Raw genomic sequence first — 14669 nt, forward strand, 5'->3', positions numbered from 1 at the left:
GCATCCATGTTGCTGCAAATGACATTACTTTGTTCGTTTTTGTATGCCTGAGTAGTATTCTATTGTATATATGTACCACATCTTCTTTATCCATTCATCTGTCGATGGACATTTAAGTTGTTTCCAGGTCTTGGCTATTATGAATAGTGCTGCTGTGAACATAGGCATGCATGTATCTTTTTGAATTATAGTTTTATCCGGATATATGCCCAGGAGTGGGATTGCTGAATCATGGTAATTCTATTTTTAGTTTCCTGAGGAACCTCTGTACTGTTCTCCACAGTGGCTGCACCAACTTACATTCTGATGCTATTCTGCACCCCATGTTTTGCATATGCTCCCCACCCACCAACTCTCTAAAAGCATTACATTTATGAGCTCTGATAGAATGAATTAAAATAAATTTGGCTCTTGAGTTTTATATGATTTGCTTTTTCTCTCATTTTTATTTCTTTGTGATCAGAATAGCGAATCTGTTTATTCTGGGCGTTTACACCTAGTCTCAGACCTTCTGCAGGCTCTTTTCAAGGAGGCCTATTCTCTTCAAAAGCAGCTAATGGAACTGCTGGATATGGTTTGCGTGGACCCTTTAATAGATGAGAATGATGACATTTTGAATATGGTAGTAGGTGAGTGAAGAAAACTTACTACTTAGTATATGATGTATATTGACTATAAACTACATCAGTTAAATTATTGAACCCAATGTTGTTTCTAATGATTCATATTGTGTGTAAAAAAATTTAAATCCTACCCAATAAACTTTTAATCTCTAAAATTTTAGATTTTGTAAAATTGATATTTGATGCATTAACATAGATTTATATATTTAGTCAATGTTCAAAGTATGTTGTTTCTCCACAATGATTAACAAAGAAAGTTATGCAATTTTATACCCTCTAAAGTAGTTCAAATTCTGAAGCAGTAGATTTCAATGTTTTTAAACCATAACTTCGTAGTAAGAAATGAAGTTTGCATTTCTTCCCGGAACACATATAATTACATACTTGTATGTATGTTTGTGAATGTGTATGTATATACTACATTTATTTATTGTACTTGAAATAAGGTACTCTATTATAGTCTGTTTCATTTTTAAAGAATTGCTGATTGCTACTCTATTAATTTCATCACTTACCGATGGATCATGGCCCAGAGTTTGAAAAGCTGTACTCTAATGAAAAGATTGCATTCATAGCTTCAGCATAAAGAGAGTAAGGTGGTTTTGTGCAGTATTATCAGGTATCTTTTGCTCTGTAACAAACCAACCCAAAAATCTATTACATTAAAGTAACTACTAGGGAGTTCCCAGGCCGCCCAGTGGTTAGGACTCGGTGCTTTCACTGCTGGGGCCTGGGTTCAATCCCTGGTCAGGGAACTAAGATCCCTCAAGCCGCGTGGCATGGCAAGAAGGAAAGAAAGAAAGGAAGGAAAAAAGAAAGAAAGGAGGGAGGGAGGGAGGAAGCAGAGATGGAGGGAGAGGGAGGGAGGGAGGGAGGGAAAGAGGAAGGAAGAAGAAATCAAGCAACTACTGTTTCATTTATTCATGATTCTGAGTTAGTGTTTTAGGCTGGGCTCAGGTAGAACAGCTCTCTTCTTCACATGGTGTAACTGGCTTGCTTGTGTGTTTGTGGTCACTGACCTCACTCATGGTCGTTTGTCAGCAGAGGGAGAGAGAATGTCCTGAGCCAGTCCCATGTAGCCCATCACACAGCAGGTTAGCCCGGGCTCAGCTACCTGCTGATGCCTCAGGGGTCCTAAGAGCAGCAAGAGAGGGCGGGCCCCAGTGTGCAGGCACCTTTAAAGTCTCTGCTTGGTTTATGTTTATTTTTGTCCTGTTGACCAAAGCAAGTTATGTCGCGAAGCCCAGGGTCTGTGGAAGTGACCTAAGAGCGTGGACACAGAAAGGGGGTTTATTGTGCTCATTTTAACAAGTCTACCTCAGGCAGAGTACCAGCCTTAATGAGCACTGTGCAAATTCATTTCATTCTTCCTTGTTAGGTTTTCTTTCCTTAGCAGTATATTTTGTCATTTTTGATTCGAATATCTGTAGAATATTTCAGTTATAATAGGGCATAATTTTTAGTCCACTGAACATTTTTAGTTTTATTTAGGTCATAGAGTAGGTGTAAACATCAAACTTAATTTTCTATAATTTATAAAAACCCTAAATCAAAAGCGTGACACTTTCACTAATTATTTTGAGATAATTTTTTTTCAAACTGTACTGCCTATTTTAGCAAATGTCAAAATTGTTCAGCAGATATTTTTAAATATAGAAGAAACTCACCCCATATGACATTTGAATGTCCTAAGAGTTCTGTTATCTTTCTTTGTAGTTATTCATTCATTGTTGGATATCTGCTCTGTTATTTCCAGTATGGACCATGCATTTCATGCCAATACTTGGAAATTTATAATTAAGTAAGTTTCTGTTTTGTTTTGTTTTTACTTTTTGTAATATATTTTCCATATCCAAAGTCTTAATTATTTGTAACTTTTCTTAGATTGCATTTAAAACATTTTGTATGGGTGTGTACAGTGTTTACTGACACTGCTCTCTTATAATCCAAATGTTGTACATGTAGCTCCCAAACTCTACTTCTTTATCCTGCTCTCTCTAAAATTAAAAAAAAGTTCTACTCAGTTAGCTAGTACATCTGAAATAATGGGCCATGGGTCTTAACCATTTGCCTACTGCTACTATTGTTTAACTATCAAGTATCCTACTTCCAGGCTCAGATAAATTAATAATTATAATTAGAGCTGAATATAATCCCCTCATTATATACTTTTGAGTTGTTCAATTTTAATTCCATTTCTAATTTTAACTAGAGTGTTATGAAGGGTTGCTAGGGAGAGTGTCCATAGCATTCATCAGATTCTTGGGGGTGGGAGGAGATATAGTTGAGATGTAAAAATGGTTAAGAACCTTTACTTTATACATATGCATAAAACATTAAAGGTAGTGTAATACTTTCAGGTCTTAGGTGTTTTTCTTGCACCACCAGGTCATTACGTTGCCAACAAGTAATAGTGCAGTGGTTCAAAGTGTCAACTCAGAGCCATACCGCATATGCTTGAATCCATTCTGAAATCACTTACCCCTCTGGAACTCTTAGGCAATTTGGTTAACTTCTCTGGGTCTTAGTTTGCTCATCTGAAAGTGGGAGTTATAACAATAGCACCTTCTTTGTGGGGTTATAGTGAGAATTGAGTTTATCAGTGTGAAATGCTTGCAACTCTGCAAGTCACATTGTGAGTGCTCAGTGAATTAGCCACACCACACCATCACCATCACCATCGCCATCACCATCATCATCATCATCATCGAATATCTTCCAGTCTTGCCCCGCTCTGATTCATTTTCTATCCAGCATTCATACTGATGTTCTAAAAATGTAAATCAGATCATGTCACTCTACTGCTTAAAATCCATCCCAGTTTACTAACAATCTAATACTCTCTGGCTCCCACCTTCTTCACCAGCCCATCTGCATTGCGCTCTCCCTGCCCTCAGCTCCTCAAACATAACAAACTCTCCTGTCCCAGAGCCTTTTCACAGCTTTTCCCTCTGCCTAGGATGCTTCTCTCTTGTACTCTACACCTTGCTTATTCCTGCTTATCTTTCAGTTCTCTGTTTAAGTGTTACATCTTCATGGTAGCATTCTTTTCATCCTCACTCTGAGAATCAGTCAGATTAGATTTCTCTATTGTAGCACCCTGGACTTTTCCATCTTAGCATTCATCACAGCTGTAATCAATTAACTATTCTTACATTATTTAATGTTCTCTTGTGCTAGACCAGAAATTCCATGCAGACAGGGCAGAGATTGTGTCTTTTCATTCACCCCTCTATCTCCAGGGCTTCACAGAGTGCCTGGCATATAGAAAGAGTTCAATTAATATTTTATAAGGAGAAATAAAAAATTATCAACTTACTCAAACTAACATGACAGCTTCAGAGGTAACATCAATACATCTTAATTATGCCGTGTCTAATATATATGATGCATTTTGATTTTTTACATGTTCTTTCAAGTCATTTTTATGGTCCTAAGTTACTTGATGTGTTACTTGTGGTGATTATATTCTTTTCTTTTTATTCATTTAGGCAGAGCCTTAAGCACCAGTTGGTTATAAAGAGTCAGCTGAAACACAAAGATATAATTACTAGCTTGTGCGAAGACATTCTTTTCTCCTTCCATTCTTGTTTACAGTTAGCTGAGCAGATGACACAATCAGATGCACAGGTAAATATGGTCTAACAACACTGTGAACTGTAGCTCTTTCTTATGGCAGTTACTAAATCTCATTCAGATCTATGGATCAGTTTACCTAAAAGGGTTTTAATTTGTTTTGTTTTTGTTTTCAATCTGTGGGATTATTTACAGCCCATAATTACTTTTCACTCAGAGCATTGCATTAGACCCCTCTATCTGCTTTTGTTCCATCTATAGTCTATCTGTCCCTGCCTTTTTTTTTTAAAAAAAAATCTTTATTTGAGTATAACTGTTTTCCAATAGTGTGTTAGTTTCTCCTTTACAACAAAGTGAATCAGTTATACATATACATATGTTCCCATATCTCTTCCCTCTTGCATCACCCTCCCTCCCACCCTCCCTATCCCACCCCTCTAGGTGGTCACAAAGCACAGAGCTGATCTCCCTGTGCTATGCGGCAGCTTCCCACTAGCTATCTAATTTACATTTGGTAGTGTATATATGTCCCTGCCACTCTCTCACTTCGTCACAGCTTACCCTTCCCCCTCCCCATATCCTCAAGTCCATGCTCTAGTAGGTCTGTGTTTTATTCCAGTCCTACCACTAATCTCTTCATGACATTTTTTTTTCTTAGATTCCATATATATGTGTTAGCATACGGTATTTGTTTTTCTCCTTCTGACTTACTTCACTCTGTATGACAGATTCCAGGTCTATCCACCTCATTACAAATAACTGTTTCATTTCTTTTTATGGCTGAGTAATATTCCATTGTATATATGTGCCACATCTTCTTTATCCATTCATCTGTTGATGGGCCCTTAGGTTGCTTCCATGTCCTGGCTATCATAAATAGAGCTGCAATAAACATTTTGGTACATGACTGTTTTTGAATTATGGTTTTCTCAGGGTATATGCCCAGTAGTGGGATTGCGGGGTCATATGGTAGTTCTATTTATAGTTTTTTAAGGAACCTCCATACTGTTCTCCATAGTGGCTGTATCAATTTACATTCCCACCAGCAGTGCAAGAGGGTTCCCTTTTCTCCACACCCTCTCCAGCATTTATTGTTTCTAGAGTTTTTGATGATGGCCAGTCTGACTGGTGTGAGGTGATATCTCATTGTAGTTTTAATTTGCATTTCTCTAATGATTAATGATGTTGAGCATTCTTTCATGTGTTTGTTGGCAATCTGTATATCTTCTTTGGAGAAATGTCTGTTTAGTTCTTCTGCCCATTTTTGGATTGGGTTGTTTGTTTTTTTTGTTATTGAGCTGCATGAGTTGCTTATAAATTTTGGAGATTAATCCTTTGTCAGTTGCTTCATTTGCAATTATTTTCTCCCATTCTGAGGGTTGTCTTTTGGTCTTGTTATGGTATCCTTTGCTGTGCAAAAGCTTTTAAGTTTCATTAGATCCCATTTGTTTATTTTTGGTTTTATTTCCATTTCTCTAGGAGATGGGTCAAAAAGGATCTTGCTGTGGTTTATGTCATAGAGTGTTCTGCCTATGTTTTCCTCTAAGAGTTTGATAGTGTCTGGCCTTACATTTAGGTCTTTAACCCATTTTGAGTTTATTTTTGTGTGTGGTGTTAGGGAGTGTTCTAATTTCATTCTTTTCCATGTAGCTGTCCAGTTTTCCCAGCACCACTTATTGAAGAGGCTGTCTTTTTCTCCACTGTATATCCTTCCCTCCTTTATCAGAGATAAGGTGACTATATGTGTGTGGGTTTATCTCTGGGCTTTCTATCCTGTTCCATTGATCTATATTTCTGTTTTTGTGCCAGCACCATACTGTCTTGATTACTGTGGGCTTGTAGTATAGTCTGAAGTCAGGGAGCCTGATTCCTCCAGCTCCATTTTTCGTTCTCAAGATTGCTTTGGCTATTCAGGGTCTTTTGTGTTTCCATACAAATTGTGAACTTTTTTGTTCTAGTTCTGTAAAAAATGCCAGTGGTAATTTGATAGGGATTGCATTGAATCTGTAGATTGCTTTGGGTAATAGAGTCATTTTCACAATATTGATTCTTCCAATCCAAGAACATGGTATATTTCTCCATCTATTTGTATCATCTTTAATTTCTTTCATCAGTGTCTTACGGTTTTCTGCATACAAGTCTTTTGTCTCCTTAGGTAGGTTTATTCCTTGATATTTTATTCTTTTTGTTGCAATGGTAAATGGGAGTGTTTTCTTAATTGACCTCTCGAATTTTTCATCGTTAGTGTATAAGAATGCAAGATATTTCTGTGCATTAATTTTGTATCCTGCTACTTTACCAAATTCATTGATTGGTTGGTCAAGGCATTCTCCTCAGAATCCTTTCTACCCTTGGACAAAAATTTAATTCCTTAGTCCTGTATTTATTTAAGGTCATCTTGATGATATAGCCACAGTCAACCTTTTCTTCACCAATCCATTACAACCTGTTGAGATGCAGTATACAGCTGTGTGTACACTTGGTGTATACTTAACATTTATATTGATTTCAAAAAGTTACAGAGTTGAATTGGCATCCCTTTTATAAAACAGATTGTATTCTAAAAATCTGTAATATGCTTATTGGGAATTACAGTATATTTTCCTATAACAGTGTTTATACATAGTACCTTCTGTTCTCAGACTAGCTCTTTAAAGTTTTTTTAACTCGTAATAGTCCTAAATTATAAGATTAATAGTACTCAGGACCTAACAGTTATAAGCAATAATTTCAGTGGGAAAATGAGTTAAATATTTCTCCGTAGAGTAACAGTAACATCCCTTCCTGTTGTAGACCTGCAGACTGATACAGGGTATTCCTTTGTACCTGTGCTCTTCCCTGCCCAGCAGCTATGGGGGTGGACATGTAAGGATTCATCCAGTTCCTAAACACTGGTCACAACTCATGAGGCAGGGATGATCTGGACAGACAAACCCGAGAGGAGGGTGGAAGTTTGAAAAGGGGTCCTGAAGTTGGTAAGAGAGAGTGAGGAGTAACTTTAGTCAGGGGCACTCCCTTTCCTTCTTGCTTCTCTTCTTTTTTTTTTTTTTTTTTTTCGGTATGCGGGCCTCTCACTGTTGTGGCCTCTGCCGTTGCGGAGCACAGGCTCCGGACGCGCAGGCTCAGCGGCCATGGCTCACGGGCTTAGTTGCTCCGCGGCATGTGGGATCTTCCCGGACCAGGGCACGAACCCGTGTCTCCTGCATCGGCAGGCGGATTCTCAACCACTGCGCCACCAGGGAAGCCCGCTTCTCTTCTTTTTATCTATCCTTCCCTTACATTCTTTCTTTCTTTTTTCCTTTTCTTTTCTGTCTCCACTTCCTTCATATACCCTTTCTGATTCCCCTCACCTTCCTGAAAGGAGAAGGCATTTTGTTGGCTATCCTATGTCAGTGGCAGGAAGGATGTTCCCCTATCCACCTTTATCCTATACATCTATATCCTCAATCTCAACCTCCTCTTTTTCCAGTTTCCATCTTGCTTATCTTGACACCACAGATACCCCAGTTAGAGTTACTTGGAGAGTATGATTAGACAGAGATTCCTGGCAGGAGTGAGATGGGGAAAGCTCAAGCCACAGTATAGTCTATAATGGAAGAAGAAAGAGAAGTCCCGAGGGTACCTGACCAGGATGGCTATTTGTACATGAAGTATTCAATACATAAGTTAAGTGTATATAAACTGCTTGTATATGAAAATCAGAGAATTTAAATAGTAAACTTTCCTAACTGTCCAAGCAAATTTTCATGTTTTGCCTTATTTGTTTTTCTTTACTTATTTGGTACTGATAAACGTAACTAGCACTATTTACTGTCCATTGCCTGAAATGGAGCTTTGAGAAGGTCTGTGTAGTTTCTCCATTCTTAACTCTAAATTTTGATTAGCATCGCCCTCTGCTGTTCACTATTGATATTTATTGAAGAATCAAACTATTTCATTAAACTCTTCCAAGCAGTTTTTTCACCTTGTTTTTAAAAACATCAGAACAAAACCTCTAGATTTCATAGGTAATATGCTATTTATGGAAGCATGTAGATGTATCAGTTCCTAAATTAGGTTCCTGAGGCTGCTATAACAAATTACCACAAATCAGGTGGCAAATTTGTTCGCTCACACTTCTAGAGGATAGAAGTCTGAAATGTGTCAGCAGGGCCCTGTTCTCTTGAAGGCTCTAGGGGAGAGTCTGCTCCATGCCTTTCTTAGTTTCTGCTATCACTGGCATTCCTTGGCTTGCAGCTGTATAACTTCAGTCTCTGCCTCCATCATCATGTGGTGTCTTCTCCCTGTCTCTTCTTATCATCTTCATAATATGGACACCAGTCATGTTAGATTAAGGGCACATCCTACTCCAGTATGACCTCATCTGAACTAATTGCATCTACAATGTCCCTACTTCCAAATAAAGGTACAGGGGGTTAGGACTTCACCCTGTCTTTTTAGGGGACACAGTTCAACCCGTGACAGCCCCTAAAATTGATATTTATTCTCTCTTAAGTCTTGAAGATGGTTTCAAAATGAGACTGTTTTATTAGACTCTGTAACAAGCTTTTTAGCCACAAATAATTTAGTTTTTCTATAAAGAGGGAAATTTATGTGTAACACTCTTAGATATAAATTTAATTTGCACTGTAATTCCTACTTTTGTTCACATAATGCTTACTGAAAGTTATATTCAGAAAATAAACTCCTATTTTTATATCTGTTGCCTACACTTAGATTCATTGCTCACTACATTCAGATTTTATCGGTATTTTTCTTGTTTTATTTAAAGAAAGGAAGACTGGATACTCAATATTTTGAAACATTAAAAATGGTTTTCCTTGTTTAAAACTCCCCCTCTTTTTTATTGGCATTGAGATGCAAACTTTCTGACTTAAACAGTTGAGTAAATCAACGTGGGATAGTATTTGTGTTGTACACTTGCTTTTTGAAAATGTGAAAATCTGCTCTAGATTTAATTGGTATGCTATTTAGAAAAGAAGTAAAACCAGAGTCTTCAACCAAATCTTATACAATTTCCTCTTGAATGAGAAAGAAAAATTTAAAGTAGACAAACATGATAAGTTGTATGTCACCGTTTATTCATTTAATTCATTTACCAGCTATCTCCAGAGTCCTTACTGTGTGCCAGAAAATGTGCTGGGTACTAAGTCAGCCGCATCTTTCTGCCTCCAATAACTTACAATCTAGGTTGGGAGACAGTATAAGCAAGTAATTATAGACTAGTGTGATCTTCAGAGAATTGTGGGTTGGCCTATGTGAGTAAAGGTAGGAACCCAATCATGAAGTCAAGAACAGTTTCTTGTGATATGACATCTAAGCTGAATAAAATTTCTTATTGAGTATCTTGTAAGTATCTTAGATTCATTTTTAATCTCTGTCCTTTTAAACTTCCATAGTAGTGTATGAGAGAGTTCATATTCATAATTATCAAAGAGGTGAATTTTCATCTAACTTACTCTTGTTGAGGAAAATTGACTATTTCCAAGTATTTTTATAAAAGGTAAAAATGAAGGGTCATACTCAATTAGTGGATCATTCAATTCCATTTTGATTGGTTTAATTAAGGTTTTGATATATTTTTGGAAAGAGATTGAACATGCACAGTTAATAAAGTTATTTCATTTGAAATTATTCTCCAAATTAAAGATAATAATGTATCTGACTTAATTTTAAGGTACTAATTTAAAGCTCTTTGGATTATAGTGTGTATTACACATCTGGATGACATAACAACCAATATTTATTAAGCTAAGTTGCCTAAGTGTCAGACACTATTCAAACCTCACAGTAACCTTAGTGTAAGCCACATTGCACCCTCATAGAGAGGCTTGGTAAGTTTCCCATGATCATGCAGAGGTAGTGGTAAGGCCAGGATTTCAATCCAGGTAGGGTGACTCCACTGTCCTCTACATCCCCTGTATACACATAGATATCTTGGCATTACCCAGTGTTTTATTAACTTACATATGTAATACATGCTCAGAAAACCCTCACACATTACACAAATACCTAACATGGACAGTGAAATCCTACTTTCATCTGCTACAGAGAACCACAGGTAAGATTTTGATTTATTTTGGGAGGGTTAGGGAGGAAATATTAACACATAACACACATTTAAAAATAATAATAGGATGATATACATATTGTTTTGCTGCATGATTTTTTTATTTAATCTGTCTTAGGGCTTTCTGTATTCGTGAAGGTATATCTACCCAATTCCTTTTAATAGCTCTATGCTACTACATTTTATGAATATACCTTGAATTTTTTTTTAATAATGAATTTCTATGTATTCATCATCCAGTTTTATACCTTGAATTTATTTAACCATTCTCCAATTGATGGATACTGGATTTATTTCCATTTTCATTATATAAGAAAGATTGCATTGCATACCTGTGCTGGTATTTCTATAGGATACATTTCCAAAAGTGGGATTGCTACTGGGTCAAGGAGTTTATAACACTCTAGCTTTTAATAATAATGCAAAGAGTGTATTATTTTATGCTCCCATGAATGTTAAAGTGCTTACTACTCCACTTCCTCAACTCTGGGATATTATCAGTCTTAAATCTTGCTAATCAAATAGTCTTCTCCCCTCCCCCTTCAAAAGATATGTAATTAGGTTGTAATTTAGAGTTTTTCAATTTTAGTTTATTGGAAATTTGTATTTTCTGTGAACTGCCTTCTCATGTCTTACCTGTTTTCTTTTATATCTCATTCTTTTATTTGTTTGTTAAGACCTTTTTCTTTTGACCATCTAGTGATCCCCATATAGCAAAGAACAATAAGGTATCAAAAGTTTCTTTCACTTTCAGATCAATCAAAAATGATCACCTCTTTTGCTGTTACAGATTGATTTCTTTTCAGTGATGTAGAGTTTAATTTGACATATCTATCATCATTTGATGTGTGTTTGTATTGTTTCTAACAACTCAGAGAAGAATTACTTTTTTATGGAAAATGTTTACACTATGTTTATTAAGAGATCTTTTTAGAAAATATTGTCTCATTTACAAGTTTAGCTAATTTCATATTCTTTTCCTATTCATTATGCTTTCTTATTTCCTTCTTTTGGAACAGGATAATACTGACGGCAGATTATTTCAGAAAACACTCAAATTGTGTCGTTTCTTTGCCAACTCCCTTTTGCACTATACTAAGGTAAGGCTTATTTTTTTAAATAATGCGTGAATGTGAAATCTACAATACATTGTAAGTTATCCTGTTTTTATTATTCCTGCCAAAAACAATCTTTTGAAGTTATTTAGTCAAGAGTATATTTTGTAGGGTTTTTGGTTTTATATTGTAAATTGTTAAATATTGAGCATCTGTTATATCATTTAAGTTGCTACCATCATATTGTTACTAGATTTGTTTTTTAATTTTTTTTGAAGATTTATATATTTATTATTTTTGGTTGCATTGGATCTTCGTTGCTGCGCGTGGGCTTTCTCTAGTTGCGGCAAGCAGGGGCTACTCTTTGTTGCAGTGCATGGGCTTCTCATTGCGGTGGCTTCTCTTGTTGCGGAGCACAGGCTCTAGGCACGTCGGCTTCAGCAGTTGCAGCATGCAGGCTCAGTAGTTGCGTCACATAGGCCCTAGAGCATGCAGGCTTCAGTAGTTGTGGCACATGGGCTCAGTAGTTGTGACACGTGGGCTCTAGGGTGCACAGGCTTCAGTAGTTGTGGCACGTGGGCTCAGTAGTTGTAGCTCACAGGCTCAGTAGTTGTGGCGCACAGGCTTAGTTGCTCTGCGGCATGTGGGATCTTTCTGGACCAGGGCTTGAACCTGCGTCCCCTGCATTGGCAGGCAGATTCTTAACCACTGCGCCACCAGGGAATTCCATATTGTTACTAGTTTTATTCAATTTTCTGAAAAACTTATTTCTGTAAGCATAAACAAAATTACTTCTATAAGCACAGATCAGTTTTTGGAAGATAATTCAATTTGCCTTTAAATACTGTTTATAAATTATTTCTACCATATTTCTAAATTAGATTGTTAAAGTTTAAATGTTCAAACTGTATTATAATTTTAAGAAGACCTGTCTATTTGGGAGTCATCAGGATAGCATAGTGATTGTTGAAGATATATGAATAGAATAGATAAGCTGTCAAGGTAGATTATTTGGAAAGAAGAGGAGAGAATACTTATAGCAGCCAGTGAAAGAAATACCAATAGTAATAAATATTTGTAACTAAAAGAAAACAAAAATATTGTCCATGTCGAATTTGTTTTTGACCTTGTCTTCCTTTTTTCTGAGGAAAAGATAAGGATCTCTGATGACTGTTTATTAGTCAGAATTCCATGGCAGTCTCACTGACTACTGACACATTGCCATCCTTGTTGGTGTGCTGTCCGAGTTCATCCTTCGGGGCCACTACCACTTACCGTAGTTGGCTGCTCTAACACCGGGTTCCCTACAGCTCACAGGGTGTGTATTTCAGTGGCAGAGGTACAGGGTGGGAGGGTCCTGGCGCCAGTGGCACTTACTGAGCAGTTACCCATCTGATATTTGCCGGAATTGTTAGGAGGCAAAATTGTGCCTAATTATACCATTTTAAAATCAGTTCCTTTCTTTCAGGGGAATTTAAATGTTTTAAATAATTAACCATCAGCTTGTTTTCTATATCATATAATACAATTAAAACTATTTCTTTGACATTCTAAGAGATAGCATAACCATAATGGATAGAGCAGTCACAACTGTACTTGAATCCCAGCCCTACTGGTTTTTAGCTATGTGGCTCTGGTTGCTTGATACCTTAGCTTCAGCTTTCTAGTCTATAAAATGGGGACAGTAATATGTCATAATATTTTTGAGAGGACTAAAGTAATGTATATAAAGTCACTACATGTCTACTGAGCACTTGGAGATATTCAGTAAATGATAGCTCCTAATTGTGGTTGTGTTGATAGTTTTAACAGTAAAGAATTGTAGGTGCTTTTAGCCTCATCCCCTTTTTTATTCTCATGCAAGAAAATTTTTTTCCCTATGTAGCACATCTGGAATTGTATTTTATTTTGCATGCCTTTGATGAGAGGATCTATTTTAGCAAAGCACATTGTGTATAAAGAGTGAATAGAGTTGCTTTATTTTTAGGAATTTCTTCCTTTCCTGTCTGATTCTTGCTGTACATTGCACCAGCTTTATCTTCAGGTACACAGGTAAGAAGACTGCTATATGACAATTAAAATGTAATAGAGGCATTTGAGCCATGCAGACATTAATGTATATCATTTAAAAATAAAATATCACAGTAATTTTTTCTTAATATTTTAGTGAATTTTTATCTGCTTGCTTAAAATTAATGGAGACGGAAGCTTTTAAGGAATAGGTTCCATATGAGTTTTACTTATCTTTTTATTCTTAACTAGTACTTTATATCCAAGTGATGAATATTGGTATGATGATAAATACCAAAGGAATAAAAAAGAGGTTTTATATATATGTGCATACATTTTGTATCAGCATACCGTTTTTTATCTTTCTTAATTTTTACTTTACTTCTATGAGATTTAATTCAAGTAGTAGTTGACCCCATCTCAGAAAAAAAGTGAGTTACAGAAAGGGTGTCATAATTTAGATGAGGGCTAAATGACATCTAAAATTGATAGTAACCTCAGAAAAGCCCTTGATTTGACACTAAAACTCTGTCAGCTCATTCATCAGCAACCCTCTTATACTTCCTTAATCCATTTAGTCTCCCAGACAACTTTTCATACCTCTCCCTCTTCAAACATCCTAAATCTCCAGCACCACCTCCCCATTTCTCATTGTCAATGTCCTCACTGTGTGTGTCATTGAGAAAACTGGAAGCAATTGAAAGAGAGCTTCCATATTCTCCTTCTGCCACATCAACTCTTCTATCTGTATCTAGGCCCATATATTTCCTTGTCCCATGAGTGAACTGTCTGTGTGCCTATCTAAGGCCAGCGTCTATTTATTCATTGGATTTCACCCTCTCTCACTTGCTCAGGGACCTTACTTTAGCAGTTGTTCCTTTTCCTTCTTGCATTTTCAATCTTCCCTGCTTTCTCGGTCATTCTCATGAGTATACCAACATGCTGTTATTTTTCCCATCTTAAGAACAATATAAAATAAAATCTCTTGACTCTACATCCTCCTCCAAATAAACACCTTCCCATTTTTCTGCATGTGTTTAGAAAGAGTCGTCTTTACCACTGTCTCTACTTTCTTTTTTGAAGCTACTCCTGTCAGGCTTTCTATTCCACTACTTCATCACAACAGCTCTTGTCAAGGTCATCAGTGACTCCATGTTGCTACATCTAGTGGGCAGTTTTAGGCTTCATCTTATGTAACCTGTCAGCAGCACTTAACCCTTTCATTTGGACTCTTTCTTCTGTTGGCTTCCAAGACACCTCTTCCTCCTCAGCAGGTTCCTCCTCATCTCTCCAGCTACTTTAAGTTGGGTGTGCCCCAGCAGTCCGTCTTCAGGA

At 36.7% G+C, this 14669-nt stretch overlaps 1 protein-coding gene across 7 annotated transcripts in view; it reads left to right on the plus strand.

The window, feature by feature from the left end:
• The window catches only part of FIRRM (FIGNL1 interacting regulator of recombination and mitosis), a 46129-nt gene that overhangs the window by 9410 nt on the left and 22050 nt on the right, over positions 1 to 14669 (plus strand). For 5 of the 7 annotated variants that reach the window (XR_010839972.1, XM_059042165.2, XM_067030590.1 and 2 more), the window contains exons 6-10: positions 464 to 629; positions 2340 to 2424; positions 4115 to 4253; positions 11289 to 11369; positions 13312 to 13376. Coding sequence is in view for 6 of the 7 variants with exons in the window: in XM_059042165.2 (XP_058898148.1) it covers positions 464 to 629; positions 2340 to 2424; positions 4115 to 4253; positions 11289 to 11369; positions 13312 to 13376 (536 nt within the window). In the remaining variant the exon portion in view is untranslated. Of the gene's footprint in view, positions 1 to 463; positions 630 to 2339; positions 2425 to 4114; positions 4254 to 11288; positions 11370 to 13311; positions 13377 to 14669 lie in introns of those variants that run through there. The other 2 variants (XM_059042180.2, XM_067030600.1) reach the window with 2 other exon arrangements.

This window comes from Kogia breviceps, chromosome 1 (assembly GCF_026419965.1).
Source record: "Kogia breviceps isolate mKogBre1 chromosome 1, mKogBre1 haplotype 1, whole genome shotgun sequence".
NCBI classification, from domain to species: domain Eukaryota; kingdom Metazoa; phylum Chordata; class Mammalia; order Artiodactyla; family Physeteridae; genus Kogia; species Kogia breviceps.